Below are 18,104 nucleotides of genomic sequence, written 5' to 3'. Positions count from 1 at the left end.
ACCAAGATCAATTAGTCTGGCTAACCCAGCAGTGTGATGTGATTTATTAGAATCCCCATTAGCCGACGGCTCTTACTGGAGTCTGACATATAACGAACAACACATTAAAGACAAAAGACTACAATTTACATACATTTAAAAACATTAACATGTAGTGTGTGTGTGTGTGTGTGCACCTATCAGTTCCACAGACATGTCAGTACATACAACGACAAGTAGGTCACATGGGGGAGAGGCGTGAGGTGTTGCTTTCTTGTTTTTTGAAACCAGGTTTGCTGTTCACTTGCGCAATATGAAATGGAAGGGAGTTCCATGCACTACTGGCTCTGTATAATACTGTACGTTTCCTTGAATTTGTTCTGGACCTCAGAACTGTGAAAAGACCCCTGGTGGCATGTCTGGTGGGGTAAGTTTGTGTGCCAGTGCTGTATGTAAGTTGACTATGTAAACCATATGGAATTTCCAACACATTACTGTTTCTTATAAAAAGAAGAAGTGACTCAGTCAGTCTCTCCTCAACTCTTAGCTAAGAGAGACTGGCATAGTATTAATATTAGCCCTCTGATTAGGTCCTATGATTGAGTGTAGTCTGGCCCAGGGGTGTGAAGGTGAACAGCAAGGCACTGGAGCGACGAACCGCCCTTGCTGTCTCTGCCTGGCCGGTTCCCCTCTCTCCACTGGGATTCTCTAACTCTAACCCTATTACAGGGGCTGAGTCACTGGCTTACTGATGCTCTTCCATGCCGTCCCTAGGAGGGGTGCGTCACTTGAGTATGTTGAGTCACTGACGTGGTCTTCCTGTCCGGGTTGGCACCCCCCTCGTGGTCGTACGGTGGGGGAGATCTTTGTGGTCTATACTCGGCCTTGTCTCAGGATGGTAAGTTGGTGGCTGAAGATATCCCTGTAATGGTGTGGGGGCTGTGCTTTGGCAAAGTGGGGGTCGGACAGGGTATCGTCGGACAGGGCCACAGTGTCTCCTGACCCCTCCTGTCTCAGCCTCCAGTATTTATGCTGCAGTAGTTTATGTGTCGGGGGGCTAGGGTCAGTCTGTTATATCTGGAGTACTTCTCCTGCCTTATCCGGTGTCATGTGTGAATTTAAGTGTGCTCGCTCTAATTATCTCTCTCTCTCTTCCTCTCTTTCTCTCTTCTCTCAGAGGACCTGAGCCCTAGGACCATGCCTCAGGACTACCTCCTTGCTGTCCCCAGTCAACCTGGTCGTGCTGCTGCTCCAGTTTCAACTGTTCTGCCTGCGGAAATGGAACCCTGACCTGTTCACCAGACGTGCTACCTGTCCCAGACCTGCTGTTTTCGACTCGCTCTCTCTCCCGCACCTGCTGTCTCTAACTCTGAATCATCGACTATGAAAAGCCAACTGACATTTACTCCTGAGGTGCTGACCTGTTGCACCCTCGACAACTACTGTGATTATTATTATTTGACCCTACTGGTCATCTATGAACGTTTGAAAATCTTGGCCATGTTCTGTTATAATCTCCACCCGGCACAGCCAGAAGAGGACTGGCCACCCATCAGAGCCTGGTTCCTCTCTAGGTTTCTTCCTAGGTTCTGGCCTTCCTAGGGAGTTTTTCCTAGCCACCGTGCTTCTACACCTCCATTGCTTGCAGTTTGGGGTTTTAGGCCGGGTTTCTGTACAGCACTTTGTGACATCGGCTGATGTAAAAAGGGCTTTAAAAATACATTTGATTGATTACAATGAAGAGCAATACGTGTTGCTCTGGTATGGGCCACCTGCAGCTTAACTAGGTATTTCTTTGCAGCTATTGACCACATGACTGTACAAGTATCAAGATTGGATAAAACTAGAGCCTACAGGACTTGCTTTGTGGAGTGTGGTGTCTAAAAAGCAGAGCATCTCTTTATTACCAATAGACCTCTCTCCATCTTTACTACCATTGAATCTATATGTTTTCACCATGACAGTTTACAATCTAAGGTAACACCAAGTAATTTAGTCTCCTCAACTTGTTCAACAGCCACACCATTCATTACCAGATTCATCTGAGGTCTAAAACTTAGGGAAGGATTTGTTCCAAATACAATGCTCTTAGTTTTAGAGATGTTCAGGACCAGTTTATTACTGGCCACACATTCCAAAACTGTAAGAAGAATCGTTAAGGTTCTGAATCTAAAATCTATATTCCATTCTACATTCCAGAGGGCGGCAGCAGCTTGAAGATAAAGCGCTAGCCTATACTCAGTCCCGTTCTAGACAAATTAGCTTTCGGTAACGGGCCGTGGTGAACATTAGCGTTTGCTGTCACCGTGGAAATCCGGTGTGGTAGAACAAAGTCACGTCAAGCCCGGTTTGCTCATCTAGCCGTTAAATAAAACCCATTTGTCTCACTTATTGCCATGACACCTCCTGTTCAACAATAACAAATGTTGCACAACAAATACATTTTTTTCACTTCGGCACTTACAATAACCATTAGTTACTTCAGTGGCTCTGTATAGATACAAAAACACTTTCTAGCGTATTGTGCTGTAATGTGCTTTGGCGCATGGGGCAGATTGAACAAAGCAATAGGCTAGATTTAATTATTTACTTTCAATACCAATAAAGGAATACGGTTGTAGGCCAACATAACCATGTCTAATATCATTTATTGTTTATGTCTTATAATATACCCAATATTATGACTGTCCCTCACAGACAACTGTGCATGAACATACGTTGGGATTGGTGGGGCAGATGGCTATGTGAGCCATGGCTCTTGGCCTGCAGTGTCGAGGAGAAGTCAACTACATGCAGTTCAACCAGTAACTACGTTTTGTAATAGTTTGGGGGTAGTTGAACTAAATTCTAATCTAAGTAGTGTTTTCAGTAGTTAATTAAGCAATATACCACTGCTAAGGGCTGTTCTTACCCACGACTCAAGGCAGATATTGGCCATATACCACAAACCACCGAGGTGCAAAAGTAAAATAAAATAGGGTGAGGTAGGGAATCATGTTGTTTATGTTTCAGCATAAGACCTGCCTAAGAACAGTGTTTGTGGTTAATAGACTATGGGAACATTTGACCCCAGAGGGATCTGTTCTTGCAATTTGTAGTCTATGACATTTCAGATTTAGATATAACCATTTTTCAAGAAGTAGTTTGGATGTAAACTACTTTTTCAAAGTACCTTAAGATAAGTTTGGCATATTTTACTTATTAAGGGTAGATTTAGTTCATCTTAACTTTTTCCAGTGGGAAGTAGCCTATTTTGTAGCTTGGTAAATTATATTTTCAGAGTAGCTTCTCCAACACTGTGACCTGGGATTCCATCATGCTTGATTCAAATCAAATCTCAAATCAAATCAAATGTATTTATTTATATAGCCCTTCTTACATCAGCTGATATCTCAAAGTGCTGTACAGAAACCCAGCCTAAAACCCCAAACAGCAAGCAATGCAGGTGTAGAAGCACGGTGGCTAGGAAAAACTCCCTAGATTCAGCACCATGGAGAGCCCCCCACCCCCCACCCCAAACACACACACCTTCTGACCACACGTGTCGATCGATAGGGTGCAAGGACAGGTCAGAGGAGCAATAGAGAGTACAAGGTCCTGTAAATAGTTTACACTCAATACGAAACAGCGACTTAAAAGGACAACAGATCCACAGACACTCAACATTATTTGGTTTCCTTGAAGCGCTTTGCGCTGACTGCTCCTTGCTGGTGGACTGCTACCATCTAGCGGTGCAATGTGGTACTACAACCTTTAGAGAACAGTAATTTTGTTATCTGATTGAGCACCCTACAATTATGCGGAACAGCAAGTCTGAACAAAACCAGCAGTTCACTTCCGAGTGTAGGTTAGGCTCCCTCCACACACACACACCCTCTTGGGAAAAGTGTCGGAGAGAGAGGCTCAACCAACAACAAGTTGTGACAAATCCTTTTTTATCAAGGACAGGGAGTTCTCACAAAACACAAGTTGGGCGGTGAGAACCATGCAAGTGAATGGACCGAACGGAAAAATCGATTTGAGTGGAGGTTATTTTCCTTCTTCTTTCAGTTGAGTCTGGCATACCTCATCCTCTCGTGTCTAGGCTACTGCCTGCGTGTGTAGGGAGCCGAGGACCCACCCGAAGACACACTTTTATGCTGTGATTTTTCGGTTGTCAGGACTGATTTAAAGGATTGGAAATGCCTGGGAACGAGAGAGTTTGTCGTCTCTTGAAAGAGATAATTCAAAAGCCTGGGAACGACGCATGCGCAGACTGTGGCGCGCCTGGTAAATTGAAATTTGCTACTGATGTTATAGCTTTGCTGCAAAGAACCTTCTAGCCTAGACGTTCTAGATGAGAGGGTGGGAGTTGGCATGCAACAGGCCCTGACATGTATAGGTAGAAAAATACGTTTAGCCTATTTTAGGCCTATTTGAGTTGCTCTGGGAAATTTAGGAGCAGAATAGGCCTACTTGCATTTTAAATCGACTTTTCATTTGTAACCTACCGGTGCACCAGAATCTGGCCTTACACGAGACGTTGGTTCAGCCTAACGGTGCACCAGAATCTGGCCTTACACGAGACGTTGGTTCAGCCTAACGGTGCACCAGAATCTGGCCTTACACGAGACGTTGGTTCAGCCTAACGGTGCAAAAAGTAAGCGTATTGTTTCCAGAAGTATGCATTTCTGTGGGCTTCAGTCTGAAACGGGGTCTCAGAGCAGTTCATATTATGCTGTACTTAAATACGAAACACCATTTAGTATGTTATGTTTCGTATTCATTTGTGGATGTCCGTCTCCATTTAGTATGTTATGTTTCGTATTCATTTGTGGATGTCCGTCTCCATTTAGTATGAAATGTTACGAATTGCAATTCGTACAATATTTTACGAATTTGCAAAACTTATGACATGTTACGAATTCCAATTTGTTGTGGCTAACGTTAGCCAGCTCTATTTGTTAGGGGTTAAGGTCAGGAGCTGAACAGGTGTTGTGCCGAAAATCTCCCCCCCTGCCAGACCCCTCCCCTCCTTCTAATTTCCTTAATTTTGTGGCTTGAGTCAAATACTTTCTGTGGCACACATCAGAGTCAAATACTTTCTATAGAACAAACTTCACGTCAGGATGGCAACCGAAATGAATCATTCATGTATGTGTGTTATATTAAACATAGAGGAGGGAGTAGAGCGGCATCTTGCCGCCCCGGGTTGCGGGCGGGCGCTGAAGGGGGAGTTCTCCCAGAGCGCCATACAAGCTAGAACCGCCACATACACTTGAAACAAATAGCCAAACACGAAAACTGCAGACAAAAATGCTTTCCGCTACTAAGATCAGTGAAATGTAGGCTAAACTGACAACGGAGTGAAGAGCAGAAATGTCAACTAGCAAACAAGTCGCAGCAGTGAAGAACGGAACGGGACGGGACGGGGGGGGATTCTGGCAGGGGGGGGATTTTCGGCACAACTCCGGCCCGCTCATTAGGCAGGATTAGGTGGCCGCCTATGCATGGAGATTGGCGAGGGCAGCATTTTCTGAGCTAAACTGACCAAGACCCACCTCCAACAACACATAAGACCTCACATAATTCTGCCCCAAAACAATGACATTTTAACCAATGGCATAATTATGGGCTTTTTAGGTGAGCGCTGATGCCTATCTGTGATAAGCAGTGCCCACTTTGTCAAAGGCAGGGAGGCAAGAAATGTATGTATAGATATGTATAGGGGTAAGAATACTATATCCACGTCCAGTACCATATTAGAATGTAGAGGATCTATAGAGGTAGATATGTATAGGGGTAAACATACTATATACAGGGTCAGTACCATATTATAATGTAGAGGGATACTGGATCTATAGAGGTAGATATGTATAGGGGTAAACATACTATATACAGGGTCAGTACCATATTATAATGTACAGGGATACTGGATCTATATAGGTAGATATGTATAGGGGTAAACATACTATATACAGAGTCAGTACCATATTATAATGTAGAGGGATACTGGATCTATAGAGGTAGATATGTATAGGGGTAAACATACTATATACAGAGTCAGTACATATTATAATGTAGAGGGATACTGGATCTATAGAGGTAGATATGTATAGGGGTAAACATACTATATACAGGGTCAGTACCATATTATAATGTAGAGGGATACTGGATCTATAGAGGTAGATATGTATAGGGGTAAACATACTATATACAGGGTCAGTACCATATTATAATGTACAGGGATACTGGATCTATAGAGGTAGATATGTATAGGGGTAAACATACTATATACAGGGTCAGTTCCAGTACCATATTATAATGTACAGGGATACTGGATCTATAGAGGTAGATATGTACAGGGGTAAGCATACTATATACAGAGTCAGTACCATATTATAATGTACAGGGATACTGGATCTATAGAGGTAGATATGTATAGGGGTAAACATACTATATACAGGGTCAGTTCCAGTACCATATTATAATGTACAGGGATACTGGATCTATAGGGGTAAACATACTATATACAGGGTCAGTTCCAGTACCATATTATAATGTACAGGGATACTGGATCTATAGAGGTAGATATGTATAGGGGTAAACATACTATATACAGAGTCAGTACCATATTATAATGTACAGGGATACTGGATCTATAGAGGTAGATATGTATAGGGGTAAACATACTATATACAGAGTCAGGACCATATTATAATGTACAGGGATACTGGATCTATAGAGGTAGATATGTATAGGGGTAAACATACTATATACAGGGTCAGTACCATATTATAATGTACAGGGATACTGGATCTATAGAGGTAGATATGTATAGGGGTAAACATACTATATACAGGTTCAGTGCCATATTATAATGTACAGGGATACTGGATCTATAGAGGTAGATATGTACAGGGGTAAGCATACTATATACAGAGTTAGTACCATATTTATAATGTACAGGGACACTGGATCTATATAGGTAGATATGTATAGGGGTAAAGTCACTAGGCATCAGGATATATGATTAACAGAGCTGCAGCAGTGTATGTAATGATTGTATCCGAGTGGGTGTGTGTAGTCTATAAATGTGTGTATATGTTATGTGTGTGTGAGTAAATGAGGGAGTGAGTGCATTTGTATTTATTGTGGATCCCCATTAGCTGCTGACAAAGCAGCAGCTACTCTTCCTGGGGTCCAGCAAAATGAAGGCAGTTTATGCAATTTGAAAAACATTACAATACATTTACAGATTTCACAACACACTGTGTGCCCTCAGGCCCCTACTCCACCACTACCACATATCAACAGTACTGAATCCATGTGTATGTATAGTGTGTATGTTATCGTGTGTGTGTTCCATAAGGTGTTTAAAAAAAATCTGTTATTAAATCTAATTTTACTGCTTGCATCAGTTACCTGATGTGGAATAGAGTTCCAGGTAGTCATGGCTCTATGTAGTACTGTGTGCCTCCCATTGTCTGTTCTGGGTTTGAGGACTGTGAAGAGACTTCTTGTGGCATGTCTTGTGGGGTGTGCATGGGTGTCTGAGTTGTGAGCCAGTAGTTTAGGCAGACAGCTCGGTGCATTCAACATGTCAACACCTCTCGTAAATACAAGGAGTGATGAAGTTAATCTCTCCTCCACTTTCAGCCAGGAGAGATTGACATGCATATTATTAATATTAGCTCTCTGTGCTAGAGGTCGACCGAATCATCGGAATGGCCGATTAATTAGGGCCGATTTCAACGTTTTCATAACAATCGGTAATCGGCATTTTTGGTTTCGTATTTCACAGAAAGAATAAACGTTTGGTTTTCGAAATGGTAGTTTACGGATTTGACCATATTATTGACCTAAGGCTCGTATTTCTTTGTGTTTATTATATTATAATTAAGTCTATGATTTGATATTTGATAGAGCAGTCTAACTGAGCGGTGGTAGGCAGCAGCAGGCTCATAAGCATTCATTCAAACAGCACTTTCCTGCATTTGCCAGCAGCTCTTCGCTTTACGACTCTAAGCCTATCAACTCCCGAGATTAGGCTGGCAATACTAAAGTACCTATTAGAGCATCCAATAGTGAAAGGTATATGAAATACAAATGGTATAGAGAGAAATAGTCCTATAATAACTACAACCTAAAACTTCTTACCTGGGAATATTGAAGACTCATGTTAAAAGGAACCACCAGCTTTCATATGTTCTCATGTTCTGAGCAAGGAACTTAAAAGTAATCTTTCTTACATGGCACATATTGCACTTTTACTTTTTTTTGTTGCATAATTTAAACCAAATTGAACATTTTTCATTATATATTTGAGACTAAATAGATTTTTATTGATCTATTATATTAAGTAAAAATAAAAGTGTTCATTCACTATTGTTGTAATTGTCATTATTACAAATATATATATTAAAATCGTCTGATTAATCGGTATCGGCTTTTTTTGGTCCTCCAATAATCGGAATCGGCGTTGAAAAATCATGTTCGGTTGACCTCTACTCTGTGTACATCCAAGGGCCATGCTGCCCTGTTCTGAGGCAATTGTAATTTTCTTAAGTCCTTTTTTGTGGCACCTGACAACACGACTGAACAGTAGTCCAGGTGCGACAAAACTAGGGCCTGTAGGACCTGCCTTGTTGATAGTGCTGTTAAGAATGCAGAGCAGCACTTAATTATGGACAGACTTCTCCCCATCTTAGCTACTGTTGTATCAATATGTTTTGACCATGACAGTTTACAATCCAGGCTTACTCCAAGCAGTTTAGTCATCTCAACTTTCTCAATTTCCACATGACTTATTACAAGATTTACTTGAGGTTTAGGGTTTAGTGAATGATTTGTCCCAAATACAATGCTTTTAATTTTAGAAATATTTAGCGCTAACTTATTCCCTGCCACCCATTCTGAAACGAACTGCAGATCTTCATTAAGTGTTGCAGTGATTTCACTCTCTGTAGTAGCTGACGTCAATAGTGTTGAGTCATCCACATACAGACACATTGGCTTTACTCAAAGTCAGTGGCGTGTTGTTAGTAAAGGTTGTGTGTGTGTGTGTTGGAGCGTCAGTGTGTGTAGTGTGTAGGGCCCTGTGAGGGTGCTTACAGACAGTACAAAAATAATAAGAAAAAACAAAGGTCAACATAGTCTGTGTAGCCATTTTGTTAGCTGTTTGTCAGTGTTATGGCATGAGGACAGAAGAATACTGGGCAGATGCAGGATACTGCAGTACTCCCTGGACAACACATGCACTGACTACACTCACACGTTAATATTGGCATCTGCCAAGTCACTCGTGAAGTCACTCATAAAATGTCCTTTGCGTATGGGGAATAGGCCAGTTTAGTACCTAAAGGTCCCAATAACATGCATTTTTAAGTAGCATTCCAATCTTTTTGAATGTGATTCCCCCACAGTCTGAAATGAGTGTTGGTTATTCAGGCACATCTAGATGTGAAACATACTCAGCGCTCCAGATGTCATGACTATCAGAATGAAAGAAAGTAGGAAATGAAAGGGAACAGCAGTAAGACATTGTGTAGGTTAACACCACTGTAGGCTACCGCATCACTTCCAACGGAACAGACCTATAGGTCTCGGCCTACCGCAATGTAGACCAACGCAGGGTTTCTGTGGCCTACGCCGACTTTGTCACAGGGGATAAAACGGTGTAGTAGGTTAAAGATACACACACACCCCGTGGGTTGGTAGCTGGCCCTGCACCAGGCTGTGTCAGGTAGATAAGATGGGTGTGGTCAAGCTAAAGTAAACACAGGTATGAGCCAATCGAGGGAGAGGGAAGACATTCAGTAGAAATGTTAAATCATAATGAAGGTTTATCTTCCCTGACTGCCTTCATATCTGCTCTGAAGGTATGTGTTCCAGCACTTTGTACTGAGTTGTAGTGTGCTGTGTTGTTGTACGTCCTATACACCTTGTCATTGGATCTCGACAGAGAATCTGCTCCTTGCTCAAGAGGACAAAGGTCAAAGCAAAGCATTCCAATTTTCTTCTATGTGAAATGGCGATTTTTCTAAAGGTATTCCATTTGATCTAGTACCACAAACACCCAATGAAACCACATACCTCTCTCTGTTGTACTCTGTTCTAACTCTCTCTCTCTCTCTCTCTCTCTCTCCCTCCTTGCTTCCATCCATCCCTCCATCAGATCCTAGTTGGGGCTCCTGTTCCTTAGGAGTCTTCATCTGTGTTCAATGTTCCGGGATCCACAGGAATATTCCCTACATCGGAATGAAAGTCAAATCCCTCAGCCTCTCCCGCTGGGAAGACCAGGACGTAAAGGTGAGCTGCTCACCAAAATTCCCCAAAACGGGAATATTCTCTAACGTACATTTCTTCAAATCCAATCGACTCTGGGTTCAGTACTATTTTAAATCATTTCAAATGCTTTATCTGTGCTTGATTGCGCTTGCCTGGTTTAACAGATCGATAGAGTAATCCCAAAATGGCAAACCCCGCCCATCTGTCACTCCAGGCAGGCTAGAGCCGACGCTCAAAGTACTTGAAAAATGTTAAATAGTATTTGAACCCCGGTCTGAATCCATGACTAAACATAGTCATTTATGACTGAGTCATAACTCAGTGCTGAACTTGATATGAACATGAAATGATTTCAGACAGGCTTTGTTCCATCCTCTGTCTGAAGAATAGGACTGTAGAAAATTAATGGTTATGCTGCATATATCACATACAAAACAATACAAAACAATCCACTCAAATGTTGGAAGGAATTGTCTGTGTCTAGCTAATACATGGTATGACACATGCAATCATGACTCACCCGCACGTCTGTTCTGTCTCTCTCAACTTCTCTCTTTCTTTGTGTGTGTGCGTGTGTGTGTGGGTGCGTGCGTGGGTGCGTGCGTGCGTGCGTGTGGGTGTGTGTGCGTGCGTGCGTGCGTGTGTGTGTGTTTCAGTTCATGGCGGAGAATGGGAACGAATTGATGAAGCAGAAATATGAGGCGGTTGTTCCTGTCTACTACTACAAACCGACCCACAAAGACTGCCAGTAAGTGTGCCTGTGCATGTGTGTGTATGCGTGTGTGTGTTTGTGGTGACCATGGCAACGTGCCCATTGTAATAATGACATTGTGATGAGGGGGATATTTTTGGGGACTCATGGCAAAGAGGCGCTGGCTAAGGCAGGATATGGAAAGGAACACACACACACACACACACACACACACACACACACACACATTGTCTATTCTGTATCATGATAAGTCCATTAGAAAGACATTAGGATGAAGGGCACATTGTAATACGTTCCATATTAAGATCAGAGGTTGATTTCCTGTGAAGTTTAATGTGTAGGATGAGGAATCATTGAGTTTCAGTCATGTGTTTTACACTAGTTATAGGCTATGTTTCCTTGTTCATTATTTCCCACTTTCTCTGTCTCTCTGTCTCTCTCTCTCTCTTTCTCACTCACTCACTCTGGCAACAGGTCACAAATCTTGCTGCTGTGATGGCACACTGTGTTTTTTTACCCAGTTGATATGGGATTTTATCAAAATTGGATTTGTTTTATAATTCTTTGTGGGTCTGTGTAATCTGAGGGAAATGTGTGTCTCTAATATGGTCATACATTTGGCAGGAGGTTAGGAAGTGCAGCTCAGTTTCCACCTCACTGTGTGGGCAGTGTGCACATAGCCTGTCTTCTCTTGAGAGCCATGTCTGCCTACGGCGGCCTTTCTCAATAGCAAGGCTATGCTCACTGAGTCTGTACATAGTCAAAGCTTTCCTTAAGTTTGGGTCAGTCACAGTGGTCAGGTATTCTGCCACTGTGTACTCTCTGTTTAGGGCCAAATATCATTCTAGTTTGCTCTGTTTTTTTGTTAATTCTTTCCAATGTGTGAAGTAATTATCTTTTTATATTCTTGTGATTTGGTTGGGTCTAATTGTGTTGCTGTCCTGGGGCTCTGTGGGGTGTGTTTGTGTTTGTGAACAGAGCCCCAGGACCAGCTTGCTTAGGGGACTCTTCTCCAGGTTCATCTCTCTGTAGGTGATGGCTTTGTTATGGAAGGTTTGGAAATCACTTCCTTTTAGGTGGTTGTAGAATTTAAAGTCTCTTTTCTGGATTTTGATAATTAGTGGGTATCAGCCTAATTCTGCTCTGCATGTATTATTTGGTGTTTTACGTTGTACATCGAGGATATTTTTGCAGAATTCTGCATGCAGAGTCTCAATTTGGTGTTTGTCCCAGTTTGTGAAATCTTGGTTGGTGAGCGGACCCCAGACCTCACAACCATAAAGGGCAATGGGCTCTATGACTGATTCAAGTATTTTTAGCCAGATCCTAATTGGTATGTCGAAGTTTATTTTCCTTTTGATGGCATAGAAGGCCCTTCTTGCCTTGTCTCTCAGATCGTTCACAGCTTTGTGGAAGTTACCTGTGGCGCTGATGTTTAGGCCGAGGTATGTATAGTTTTTTGTGTGCTCTAGGGCAACTGTGTCTGAATCATTCCTGCGCCTGTGCATTCCTGCGCCTGTGCATTCCTGCGCCTGTGCATTCCTGCGCCTGTTCATTCCTGCGCCTGTGCATTCCTGCGCCTGTGCATTCCTGCGCCTGTGCATTCCTGCGCCTGTTCATTCCTGCGCCTGTGCATTCCTGCGCCTGTGCATTCCTGCGCCTGTGCATTCCTGCGTCTGTGCATTCCTGCGCCTGTGCATTCCTGCGCCTGTGCATTCCTGCGCCTGTGCATTCCTGCGCCTGTGCATTCTTGCGCCTGTGCATTCCTGCGCCTGTGCATTCTTGCGCCTGTGCATTCCTGCGCCTGTTCATTCCTGCGCCTGTTCATTCCTGCGCCTGTGCATTCCTGCGCCTGTGCATTCCTGCGCCTGTGCATTCCTGCGCCTGTTCATTCCTGCGCCTGTGCATTCCTGCGCCTGTGCATTCCTGCGCCTGTTCATTCCTGCGCCTGTGCATTCCTGCGCCTGTCTCCCGACTCATTCATACCAGCGTGACAGAAATAGTAATAGTCTCAGGTGTCCGTGTGTTTGTGTCTCGGCCCCTTTCACCAGGGCTTTAGACATACAACATTCTGTTATGTGGCAGGTCATCTTGGAAATGTCTTGAATCCTTCTGTTATGTGGCAGGTCATCTTGGAACTGTCTTGAATCCTTCTGTTATGTGGCAGGTCATCTTGGAAATGTCTTGAATCCTTCTGTTATGTGGCAGGTCATCTTGGAACTGTCTTGAATCCTTCTGTTATGTGGCAGGTCATCTTGGAACTGTCTTGAATCCTTCTGTTATGTGGCAGGTCATCTTGGAACTGTCTTGAATCCTTCTGTTATGTGGCAGGTCATCTTGGAACTGTCTTGAATCCTTCTGTTATGTGGCAGGTCATCTTGGAACTGTCTTGAATCCTTCTGTTATGTTGTAATGAGTGTCAGAGATAGCTGATGTTGTCTGTGTGTGTGATGGTTTGTATGAATGAGTGTCAGAGATAGCTGATGTTGTCTGTGTGTGTGATGGTTTGTATGAATGAGTGTCAGAGATAGCTGATGTTGTCTGTGTGTGTGATGGTTTGTTTGAATGCGTGTCGTGTGTTGTTGACTGTCAAGTGTTTATCTCACGCTAGGACCGATGGCTTGTCTCGTCTCACTGTCGTCTCGTCTTCGTCTCGTCTTTGTCTCGTAATCAGCAACGCTAATCCTTTCATCAGCTCTCTGGGCTTCCCAGCAGTCATCAGACAGCACTCAGCATGGACACACACCCACACAAGCACACACACACATAAGCGCACACACACACACACATAAGCGCACACACACACACACACGCATAAACGCACACACCTCCCATCTGGTTATTATGTAGTCTGTCTGATTGCAGTACTTGACATGGACGGTTGTGTCTGAAGAGATGGAGGGAGGGAGGAGGGAGAGAGAGGAAAGAGAGAGAGTGCTTCTCTTTGTCTCTGAAGCTGTACACTGATCCCAGCTCTAATGTTAATGAACACTTCACATTCTTCTTGCTGCCAAATGTCACATAGTACACTCACACGTGCACACACACACACACACACACACACACACACACACACACACACACACACACACACACACACACACACACACACACACACACACACACACACACACACACACACACACACACACACACACACACACACACACACACACACACACACACACACACAAACTGGAGTGATAGAAATCAACCTGATCTGGGAATTTGCCGTAATATGGATGAATGTTTATTTATTAATTCCACTCACTGTAACACTCACCGTAACACTCACCGTAACACTCACTGTAACACTCACTGTGTCACTCAACATAACACTCACTGTAACACTCACTGTAACACTCACTGTATCACTCACTGTAACACTCACTGTAACACTCACTGTAACACTCACTATAACACTCACTGTAACACTCACTGTAACACTCACTGTAACACTCACCGTAATACTCACTGTAACACTCACTGTAACACTGACTATATCACTCACCATAACACTCACCATAACACTCACTGTAACACTCACTATATCACTCACTGTAGCACTCACTGTAACACGCACTGTAACACTCACCATAACACTCACAATAACACTCACTATATCACTCACTGTAGCACTCACTGTAACACGCACTGTAACACTCACCATAACACTCACAATAACACTCACTATATCACTCACTGTAACACTCACTGTAACACTCACTGTAACACTCACTGTATCACTCACCATAACACTCACTATAACACTCACTGTAACACTCACCGTAACACTCACCATAACACTCACTATATCACTCACTGTAACACTCACTGTAACTCTCACCATAACACTCACTGTAACACTCACTATTTCACTCACCATAACACTTTACTGTAACACTCACTATATCCCTCACCATAACACTCACTGTAACACTCACTGTACCACTCACTGTAACACACACTGTAACACTCACTGTAACACTCACTGTAACACTCACTGTAACACTCACTGTAACACTCACTGTGTCACTCAACATAACACTCACTGTAACACTCACTGTAACACTCACTGTAACACTCACTGTAACACTCACTGTAACACTCACTGTGTCACTCAACATAACACTCACTGTAACACTCACTGTAACACTCACTGTAACACTCACTGTATCACTCACTGTAACACTCACTGTAACACTCACTGTAACACTCACTATAACACTCACTGTAACACTCACTGTAACACTCACCGTAACACTCACCGTAACACTCACCGTAACTCTCACTATAACACTCACTGTAACACTCACTGTAACACTCAGTGTAACACTCACTGTAACACTCACTATATCACTCACCATAACACTCACTGTAACACTCACTGTAACATTCACTGTAACACTCACCGTAACACTCACTATAACACTCACTGTAACACTCACTATATCACTCACTGTAACACTCACTGTAATACTCTGTTCTGCTGTTCTCACAATGACCATAATTAGTTAATATATACGTTTTGTGTGTAGAGCTTTCATGTAGTTTGGTTGTCTGGGGATTTTGAGAAGTTTTCCTGATTTCTAAGTGTGCGTGTGTGTGCGTGTGTGCGTGTGTGTGTGTGTGTCCAGGGTCCTGAGGGAGCAGTGGATCAGAGCAAAGTACGAGAGGAAAGAGTTTACAGGGGAAGGGAAGAAACGGACCTATGAGGAGGGTGAGGACACGCACACACACACACACACACACACACACACACACACACACACACACACACACACACACACACACACACACACACACACACACACACACACACACACACACGCACACACACACACACACACACACGCACACAGAGAGAGATATGCACTGATGAGAAGCTTGTCACTGTGTCACTGACAGGAACGAGGGATGGAATGTTGATGAAAAGGGGGCGGGACAACGGCCAGTTCCTCAACCGACGATTCGTTCTCTCAGAAAGAGAGGGGACACTGAAATACTTCACCAAGTATGATGTAAGTCTGACTATTTGCTGCTGTCTTCATCTCACAAACGCTCTCTTCAGCATACAGTGCCTACGGAAAGTATTCAGACCCCTTTACTTTTTTCACATTTTGTTACGTTACAGCCTTATTCTAAAATGGGTTAAATTAAAATGTTTCCTCATCAATCTACACACAATACCCCATAATGACAAAGCGAAAACAGGTTTTTCGAAATGTTTGTAAATGCATTACAAATAAAATACTGAAATGCCTTATTAACATAAGTATTCAGACCTGTTGCTATGATACTCAGGTGCATCTGATTCTTGAAGTGTTTCTACAATTTGATTGGAGTCCACCTGTGGTACATTCAATTGATTGGACATTATTGAGAAAGTCACACACCTGTCTATATAAGGTCCCACCGTTGACAGTGCATGTCAGAGCAAAAACCAAGCTATGAGGTCAAAATAATTGTCCTTAGAGCTCCGAGACAGGATTGTGTCGAGGCACAGATTTTTGGGAAGGGTACCAAAACATTTCTGCAGCATTGAAGGTTCCCAAGAACACAGTAGCTTCCATCATTCTTAAAATGGAAGAAGTTAAGAACCACCAAGACTCTTCCTACGGCTGGCCACCCAGCCAAACTGAGCAATCGGTGGAGAAGGGCCTTGGTCAGGGAGGTAACCAAGAATCCGATGAGTTCCTCTGTGAAGATGGGAGAATCTTCCAGAAGGACAACCATCTCTGCAGCAATCCACCAATCAGGCCTTTATGGTAGAGTGGCCAGATGGAAGTCGCTCCTCAGTAAAAGGCACATGACAGCCCGCTTGGAGTTTGCCAAAAGGCACCTAAAGGACTCAGACCCTGAGAAACAAGAAGCTCTGGTCTGAATGCCAAGCGTAACATCTGGAGGAAACCTGCAGTGAAGCATGGTGGTGGCAGCATCATGCTGTGGAGATGTTTTTCAGTGGCAGTGACTGGGAGACTAGTCAGGATCGAGGGAAAGATGAACGGAGCAAGGTACAGAGATATCCTTGATGAAAACCTGCTCCAGAGTGCTCAGACCCCGGACTGGGGTGAAGGTTCACCTTCCAACAGGACAACAACCCCTAAGCACACAGCCAAGACAACTCAGATGTGGCTTCAGGACAAGTCTCTGAATGTCCTAGAGTGGCCCAGCCAGAGCCCGGACTTGAACCCGATCGAACATCTCTGGAGAGACCTGAAAATAGCTGTGCAGCGATGCTCCCCATCCAACCTTGAGAGGATCTGCAGAGAAGAATAGGAGAAACTCCCCAAATGCTCGTGTGCCAAGCCTGTAGCGTCATACCTAAGAAGACTCGAGGCTGTAATCACTGCCAAACGTGCTTCAACAAAGTACTGAGTAAAGGGTCTGAATACTTATGTAATTGTGTTATATTGTTTAATTTCTTTATTTTATTTGCAAACATGTATAAAAACTGTTTTTGCTTTGTCATTATGGGGTATTGTGTGTAGATTGATAAGGGAAAAAGTAATTTAATCAATTTTAGAATAAGGCTGTAACGTAACAAAATGTGGAAAAAGTCCAGGGGTCTGAATACTTTCTGAATGCACTGTTATAATCATACAAATACTGAGACAAACTGTTTTAGCTGTGATACTATTCTGCAGCCTGCCCTACCCTGTAGGACACACAACACACACACCTTCCTAACCACTGAGTCACAGGAAGACCTGCCACGGTACAATACAGCAAGTTCAGACAACGCCCCCTCCCTCCCGGTGTGTCTTTGCTACCAAAACCTGCCAACTCTGTCTCAGTTTAACAGTATTAAACCAATTAGAGACAAATCCTGTGCTAAGTCCTGCAGTTGTAACATTCAACTTTGAGTAACTTTGTGTCTAATACCCAACCCTTCTGGCTTCCACAAAGTGTTTCACTCTGCATTTTACAACAGTGAAAGAGGATTACGTGTGAATGTGTGAGTGTATGTGATGCAGTGTGGGTGCTACTGTGAGTCGATTGCCTGGGGGAAGGCAATGCCTACTTACACAGTCAGCCGAGGAAGTGTTTAGTTGTAGTTCTCATGGAAACCTACCACATGGAGAGTTCTGAAGTCAGATGTCCAGGAAACCTACCACATGGAGACTTCTGAAGTCAGATGTCC

At 43.3% G+C, this 18,104-nt stretch overlaps 1 protein-coding gene across 2 annotated transcripts in view; it reads left to right on the top strand.

Moving 5' to 3' along the window:
- Positions 1-3,733: 3,733 nt before the first annotated feature.
- Positions 3,734-18,104, top strand: part of LOC129848124 (arf-GAP with dual PH domain-containing protein 1-like) — a 37,809-nt gene continuing 23,438 nt past the window's right edge. Inside the window, exons 1-6 of one of the 2 annotated variants that reach the window (XM_055915597.1) lie at positions 3,734-4,248; positions 10,136-10,269; positions 10,905-10,996; positions 12,355-12,405; positions 15,598-15,680; positions 15,869-15,981. In XM_055915597.1, the coding sequence (XP_055771572.1) occupies positions 4,161-4,248; positions 10,136-10,269; positions 10,905-10,996; positions 12,355-12,405; positions 15,598-15,680; positions 15,869-15,981 (561 nt within the window). In that variant the 5' untranslated portion in view covers positions 3,734-4,160. The remainder of the gene's footprint in view (positions 4,249-10,135; positions 10,270-10,904; positions 10,997-12,354; positions 12,406-15,597; positions 15,681-15,868; positions 15,982-18,104) is intronic. The other variant, XM_055915598.1, reaches the window with a different exon arrangement.

Source organism: Salvelinus fontinalis, unplaced genomic scaffold (genome assembly GCF_029448725.1).
Source record: "Salvelinus fontinalis isolate EN_2023a unplaced genomic scaffold, ASM2944872v1 scaffold_0994, whole genome shotgun sequence".
NCBI lineage: Eukaryota > Metazoa > Chordata > Actinopteri > Salmoniformes > Salmonidae > Salvelinus > Salvelinus fontinalis.
The sequence above is the reverse complement of the archived record's forward strand: the minus strand, read 5'-3'. Positions and strand labels throughout refer to the sequence as shown.